At 41.4% G+C, this 8,297-nt stretch overlaps 1 protein-coding gene across 1 annotated transcript in view; it reads left to right on the top strand.

Annotated features, from left to right (window-relative positions):
* The first annotated feature begins 1,898 nt into the window (after window positions 1-1,898).
* Window positions 1,899-8,297, top strand: part of LOC115355774 (uridine-cytidine kinase-like 1) — a 36,611-nt gene continuing 30,212 nt past the window's right edge. Inside the window, exons 1-3 of the mRNA XM_030046664.1 lie at window positions 1,899-2,012; window positions 4,387-4,595; window positions 7,879-7,985. Of these exons, the coding sequence (XP_029902524.1) occupies window positions 1,924-2,012; window positions 4,387-4,595; window positions 7,879-7,985 (405 nt within the window). The 5' untranslated portion in view covers window positions 1,899-1,923. The remainder of the gene's footprint in view (window positions 2,013-4,386; window positions 4,596-7,878; window positions 7,986-8,297) is intronic.

Raw genomic sequence — 8,297 nt, 5'->3', positions numbered from 1 at the left:
TCAGCCAAGACACTGAGAGCGTGTCTGTGAGCAGCGGCGAGGCTCCTTCATTGCGGTGCTGAGCAGGTGGAGTGAGGCGGGAGGCGGAGGAGAGCCCGGGCTGTCTGACGGAGCCGCTCACTTGGCTGGACTTTATATGAGGCTGCAGCAGCAGGAGCCACACGACTGCAGACCCTCATACTGGACACAGCATGACCACTGATGCAAATGGAAAGAAAAAAATAGAATCAAACCACCGTTAGGAATTAAAATCAATGGAAAAAACATGCAATCAATTATGCTTTTTTTTTTTTTTTTTTAAGTCTTAAAAGTGCACATCTGCATAAGGCTTTGACGCTAGGACTTGTATGAATTACCGCCTTTATGCCAGGCTTAAGAGACATTTAGGCAAAATTACTGAGTTGAGGTGGACAGATTAATTTACATCAGTTTCATCTTATTCACTATATATGTAGACTATGTATGCATGTATGTATCTATCCATATCTATATCTATCTATCTATCTATCTATCTATCTATCTATCTATCTATCTATCTATCTATCTATCTATCTATTTAAGCATATATATACACACACACACACATATATGTGCTTTTACACACACACACACACACACACACACACATATATATAAGCACATACATGCATACATATACACACGCTGTAGAGCATATGTTTTTCATTCAATCATAACATATATATCATCTATTATATTCATAGCATTTATTTAGCCTACGTGTTATTCGTGGTATTCACTATCTATCTATCTATCTATCTATCTATCTATCTATCTATCTATCTATCTATCTATCTATCTATCAAAAACAAAATCAAGATAGACAGACTGGTATCTTGCCGACCTCTACCTCCCTGACGTCTTTGAGAAAAACGTGACATTTTCAATTGGTCCTAAGTTGCGACAACTTGCTCATAAGCAAACTCTGATACAATGAAATGCTTCAGTCTCAATTTAAAGTGTTGCCTTATGGTTCAGTTATCAGTTATTAAATGGCGCCGTCAGGAGACTGAGGCAGACAGGACCGGCTCGTCTGGGCCCTTGATACAGCCTAATGCAAAACATTATCCCGCAAGAGGACATTGGAAGAACAGCCTATATGGCCGCTAAGAGTCATTGATGAAATGTGAAGGTACAGCTGTGCAGGGGAGTTTGGTGATGGTCCGGCCGTTTAGGTATATGTGCGGAGTGCAGGGAGCGTGTGTTGTGTTGGATTCACAGTATGCACAGACAAACGGCCGAAACTGTTGAGCCACCGGGTTTCGCACCCCCGGTTTTCACACATATACTGCATATGTGCTGCACACATAGACACACACACAGACACAGACACGCACACACACGCACACACACACACACACACACACACACACACACACACACACACACACACACACACACACACACACACACACACACACAAGTTTGTGAAGTGATTTGACTGTATGTTTTACAGCAAATCCAATATTTTGATGTCAAACCAAACCAACTCTATCAACCCTATGCTATAAAATCATTCATAATGTTGAAGTTGTTTAAAATGACCATACCATACACTAACTGACTTGGTCTACAGGTGTTTCCTTGTTTCATATTCAAGAAGCTGCAGGGTTTATCATCAAATCCTGAATTCCAGCGTAATATTGACCATCTGAGAGCTGATGGAAACGGTATCTTCGAATTTTACTTACCATGTGAAAACTGAAGTCAGATAAAAGTCTTTAAATCTATTTATTTAATTTAAAATTCTAATATACTGCTACAATATTACTATCTTCAGTAAGACTATCGCCTATCTACAGGTTTCCCATTGTACTTCAACGCAGCATGCGCTCAAGTTTAAAGACGTCACGACGCTCCTCCGTGTGTTTGGTTTCCGCGCGGCGCCGTGACAGATATGGAAACATGGCAACGACAAGCACCACCGAGGAAACGATGGAGCAGCACAGAGATGATGGAGTGGAAGAAGACAGGTCTATGTCTAGATCTGACAGGTAGCGAACAGAAGACGAGCGTCTCAGGCCCAGAGCAAACATTAAAGCGCTCCTCCGGTACACTGCAGCTCAGACAGCTGCAGCTGGCTAACCGCAGCTAGCCGGCTAGCTTCTACTGTTTTCCCAACGCCTTGGCAGCGTGTCTGACATGCGAGAGCTAACTTAACCCCAGTTCTCTGAAAGAAACCAGCCACATTTCCCTATTATACGCATGTAGTGACTATAAAGACGCCACCAGCTGATAACCAGGGATTTGTAGTGTTACAGTAGAATATGAACACAAGAACCGGTGTAGCTGGCTGGTAACAGCTCCCTGCTAACAAAGGCAGCTAAGTTAACCTCCCTTTCTTGCTAGTATCTTAACGTTTTGCTCTGGTCACGTACATGCGGTGCAAACCTCACGTCCATTCAAAATGACAGTGCAGCTTTTGCCTATTAGCAGGCAGCAAGAACTGGCAGGACATGACCTGGGGGCCTTTAAACACCACCATCGTCTTGTATTTAGTAATAGTGGAGCTGAATAAAGTGTACACTTTTACAATTGATGAATGCCGCTTTCCGTCGTTTGGTTGATAATTGTCATTATCACAGTAACCATCATTAGAAGCCGAAGTTTAATTGACACAACATTGACTGCTACATGGTGGATGCCGAATTACACATTGAATCCAGTTAGCGGTAAAATGTGGGCCTTAGTCGTGTGCAACCTGGTGTTCACCTCTACCGACATGGGAAAAGTTTAATCTGACTTTTTTTTTTTTTTTTTTTTTTTTTGTAATGGTACTTGGTGTGGTCATCTGTGCCTGTCAGGGAGCGGCGGCACCCACGGCCGGTGGGCCTGCAGAGCTCAAAGCCAGCTAGAGCTGCTGCTTCGTGGCTACTCTGTCGACATATTCGCTGATTCATAAGACGTGGCATTGAGGATGTGGAGGGGGATCAGGTGTCTGCCTGGGAGCCAGCCATGCTATCCCCATCATGTCGTATGTCGGGATATCCTGGGGCTGGCTGTGTCTGTAGAGGTCGACGTAGAGGTTAGATTAATCGGTGGCGATAGGACGTTTTATGATCTATCGGTATCAGTGGACCTTGGCTCCAATAGACCCTACATAAAAACGACTTCCTCCTTAGACAGAGGACCATAACAAGTAACCTAAATGTCTCAAAAAATAAAAAACCCTTCTAGTTATTTTTATGATCTGATTTTCAGTTCCAGATTTATTTATGTTGTTTTGAGTTTGATATTTAGTGATCTAGATTTATTTCTATATTTATTTAGGTATTTATTACTTTGACTTAGATGTTTAGTTCAGCAGTTATCCAGCACCTAATAAAGTCAAAGACAGTTCCTTTCCTGATAGTGTGGCAAAAAAAAATAATTTTAGGCTCCTGCCTTTGAGATGGACTTCCCCCTGGCAAAGCTTTAAATAGTTGATAGTTGAAATAGTTGAACTATCCCTGTAAATATCTAACCCTAACTATCATATCGTGACTTAAGTGTCATGATAATATTGTATTGTGGGGCCTCAGGTGATTCCTACCCCTAATACACACTATAGCCTGCACGTTTGCCAATGAGCAAGGCAACATTCAACGGCCAGATCTTTGAACAATGAGACACATCAGAGGTTATGAGAGAGCTGGAGCCAAGCCACTAAATCTTCCAGCCAAGTGATGACAGCCTTACTCATGCGAGTGGCAGCCCCCACCTATGCCATGCTGTGTCCAGGGCAGCGGTGTGATTTCCTGGAGAGAGTGGGCAAGTTTCCCCACCTCCCCCTCAGCCACACAGACAGCAGAGCTTTCACCGTGGAGAGAAGTGGTCACAGAGAGAGATCCTAGAGTCAGTGGACTCTCTCTCTCTTCTCTCACTGGGACAGTCGGCACAGGGTATCTATGGGTGCTTAAAATGCATGGAAGAAGTTTTATCTCAATGTAAAGGCTTAAAAAGTATTAACATGTCTTAAATCCAATCATAGGTTGTTATGTTTTTTTTACCAAGTCATGACATGATGAAATGTCACTTGGAGTTTAATATTCCTTAATTAATTTCCTGGTGTCCTTTGTCTTTAGTCCATTACCTTTTGTGAACTTTGTTTACTTAGAAATAGGCCTCTATTAATGGCTTTGTGTATTTAGTTAGGCTTTAGGTTAAATTCCAATCTTGCATTTGGCTTGGCAAAACCTGCAGATACCCTGGAGTCACTGACATTGCTGTGCTGGAGCACCAGCATGGGGGGCAGCTGTGAGCTTACAAGGCATTTCTGATGGCAACCACTAAGTAAATGGATCTCTGTGGGCTAAACCTGTAGGACAGCATGTTTGCAACCCTGATAAACCTTTTGTCCATCTTTTATCCTCATATCTGCAACTCCAGTGGGAGTGGAGATGATTCCTTGGACGGCCTTCCAAGTCATGCCCCCCGGTGCCCACTGACCCCCTCACTGTCTCCAAGGAAGCGCACCACCAGCCAATCGAAGACAGAGCCACCGCTGCTGAGGACCAATAAGAGGACCATCTACACTGCTGGCAGACCACCTTGGTACAACGTCACAGGGACCACCTTCAAAGAGGCCTTCGTCATCGGTGAGGGAACACTCAGCATCAAGCTTTCCCAACATGATGAGGTCTATGTAATTGTTGCATCCATTTGGGGGGGTTAAATAACGAGTAGTATAGAAAATACCCCAATTGAATTTTCTGTGGTTTAATAGGACTCTAAGTGTGATTGGCTGATCACCATTCTGAATGAAATGACACCTTTTACCCAGACTTTCTACTTAAGAAAGTTCACCATAAACGACCTGAAATAGATCAGCCCCTTTTCATGAATTGGTTTGAGTGTATTAATGTGAATACATTTTGATTGTTATTCCTTTCGACGGTCAACATTGGTTGATGTGCTGCAGTACTTGCAACCTGTATTGACACACTTTAACAATTTATGATGTGAGGAGATGACAAATATTGGTACTAATACTGATTGTTGTAGTCCACTGGCACCGCTCTTTCAGAGGTTAAACACATTGAATCTTTTCAGAAAACTACTATCAACCACAGCTTCAGCTTTGAAGGCAAATAAACCTAAAACAAAAAACGTACTTGGGTTACTGTTAAATCATCTGGGCAAGCTGCCCAAATATTATCAGTTTACAGGAAACACTAACAGCTAGCACTAATAACAGTTTGTGGTATCGTCCAGTAAGGAATTTTCAGAGTTTGTGATGCACTGACTTCACCACAGGCTTTGCTTCTTGCTGATCAGCACTGTAAAATATCTGCTTCAGAGCGAGTCCCAACCATGAAATGAACCATGACAGAGAGAGAGAGAGAGAGAACAAGACTGTGTGTGTGTGTGTGTGTGTGTGTACGTGCGCATGCGTACACACACATTTGCCAAATCAATGTCCCATGATTAAACACATCAGATCAGCATAAGTTGGACTACATGGAGGGAGAGGTGGACATTATCTTTAGTAGGCAATCTGTTATTGTCAATGGCCCACAATGACCGGTTACAATTTCACACTTGGCTGTGCTCTGCTCGATGGGGTCCTGGTGAAAAGCACCGGCTGTGTAATTTGCCTGAATGGAAAAATCAACCTGCATCCCAGGCCAATGGTTGAAGAAGAAAAAGAAAGGAATGGATGGAGAAAAGAAAGAAGGGCGAGGATGCAAGAATACGTAGATATGTTGAAGCAGTGGAGTGCGGTGTCTCCACAGTCAGATTTTATTACTAGCAGAAAAGGCCATTTTATCTGCTGTAACAGGCAGTTTCAGTCACCAGGCCTCATTTTTGTTTGACACAGCAAAAGAATCATCTCTGTGGAATGCTGCAAGCAGCCTGTGAGAATTGTTTAAGACCTCAGTTTACACGACATAAATAATAATCTATAGCCTCTCTGCACAGCTACAAAAGTACCTAAAAATGCGGAGTATAACTGTGCAGTTTGTTGTTTCAGATCTGAGTATCCCAGTCAGCAGTTTTCACTTTAATAGGGCTTTTCTGAGCAAAAAAAATCATCTCAACATTTCTCTGAAAGCTGTTCATGTCAGAGAAGTTGCTTTGTAGGCTATTTCTGTTACCAAACACACATTCACACTAAGAGCCATTCTACCCCCTTGCCAGCCAGCTTCCATGTATTTTTGGCCTGGTTCCAAGGATTGTTGACCTGAAGGATTCCTGTTGTGGTGCTCAACCTCGGAGGTTAAATTGGCTAAAGGGAAATAGGAGAAAGCGGCTACCACTTGAAGATATTCAAGAGTAGGCCTATTTCAGTAGCAGCCCATGGGCTGGATATGGCCTTTTAATTTTAGTCAGATTCTGGTTAATTAACTTAAAAAAGCAATGCGATTTTTTTTTTTCCAATCACTACTGATGTTACAGAAAAGTCAAATCAACTGTGGCAAAAAATGTGTGATGCTGTGAATGTTGTCTCAGCAGGTGGAGGCACTGAAATAACATTAGAATGGTTCAATATTACAGCAGAGGGCAAAATACACATTGGCCAAGCTAAAGGCTCCATGGTGACCACTGCAGGAGGACAGGACAGTATCTGAAAGCCCCACTGTCTGGGTCTGTTGTTGTATAAACACTCTAAAATTAATTTACACATTGAACTGTTTTTTCGCTGCTGTTTTGTTACTGTTATTTCAGTGAACTCTCAAACCTCTGCGTTCAAACATTATTATTTTACTAATCTAATCCTCATACTTACTCTAAAACAAAAAAAATACTAAAATAAATTTATGTTGTCTTGCTTTGGACAAACAATTTGTCAGCTGTGACGAGGAAAAATTCTTTCCTCATCTCTTGACAACTCATAACATTTTCTATTACCTAAGAGAAAAGCAAAAATAAGAAAACATTGAGTGATTGAATAAGAACAAATCGGTGGATATGAACAAAACTAAGGAGAAATATGTTCACACATGGTGCCCTGCGTCTGGCCCAGTAAGTTGTACAGGTGGTATCTGGTATTCTGAGGCTTTTGGTGATATTCATTGCTCCTCACCAGCCAAATAAACAGATTATGAATTTTTCTCTAGTGGGATCATTTGATTTTTTTGTTAGTACTTGGCTGACTGATGAGAACCTAACCTGACAAACGATCAAAATGTAGTAATGATTATGTTTACCATGTGCAGTAGGCCTACATTATTGTTACAGTCAGTGTGCTATTGCAATGTTAAATCACTTTTTCTCTCTCTTTTAAAGCTCCATAGTCGTATATAAGATGTACTGATGGATACAGTGCAAAAACAGATGTCTGGACTATCAAGACAGTGTCTTATAAAGCCATGTGTTCATTGCTTAGTAGGTATGGCAGTAAAGACAAAATACTGTTTATCAGGCATTTAACATAAATTAGACTTTCTCAAAAGTTGCCCTTTGGATTGACCCTACCAAGTCTTGTGATATCAGAACCATGTCCATAGTGTAGTGGATAAAGTGCTGGTCTCTTAACCTTAGGGTTTTGGATTGGAACACTGCATCCTGCAACATTGCTTTTGCCCCGCACGAAAGCTAAGGCTGATATTGAGACATTCTTCTTTTAACCATATAAAATAGCATGCATTCAAATTTTCCTCAGGTTTACACTTAACACACACTAACGATTGTGCTTGGACCCTGTATATCGCCGCTTGCAGCTCTATATAGATACAGATACAAATATTCATTTTGCTATACTGAAATATTGAAGGAAAAACATGTTCTTTATTATTAGCTATACAAAACTTAAATAATCAATTAACAGCCTCAAACACCCAATATATCGTTTAAATGTGTGTAGCAAATGTAGACCTGCACATTTTTCTTTATCCACCGGTGAAAGTCTTGTGATTTCTCCCTACTTTCCTCCCATAGGTCTTTGCGGAGGAAGTGCGTCTGGGAAAACCACAGTTGCCACTAAGATAATAGAGGCGCTGGACGTTCCCTGGGTGGTTCTGCTCTCCATGGACTCTTTCTATAAGGTACAAAACATAGTCGTTATGACAGCATTGACAAAACAAGAGTCTGCTCCTAGCATACTTATCACATCACAAAAAAAAAAAAAAAAAACACTTATGGGACAAATTTGGTCTCTCACTGATGGTTGGACATTTTTTTTGTTTCATTTCATTCTGGGTACGGATGAAGTGGCGCTGGGGAGGCCTGTAAAAGCTCCTTGGGACATGTGCCAGTGTTTATGGGTTTATTTATTGACCATTTTATCTTTGATAGATAAGTTCCAAGGTTGACCAAAACAAACCAAGGTTTCTTTTGGTCATGTGAGGTAATCTCAT

The sequence above is a fragment of the Myripristis murdjan genome, chromosome 24 (assembly GCF_902150065.1).
Source record: "Myripristis murdjan chromosome 24, fMyrMur1.1, whole genome shotgun sequence".
NCBI classification, from domain to species: domain Eukaryota; kingdom Metazoa; phylum Chordata; class Actinopteri; order Holocentriformes; family Holocentridae; genus Myripristis; species Myripristis murdjan.
Note: the sequence above shows the minus strand (reverse complement) of the source record. Positions and strands in the feature narration are given on the sequence as shown.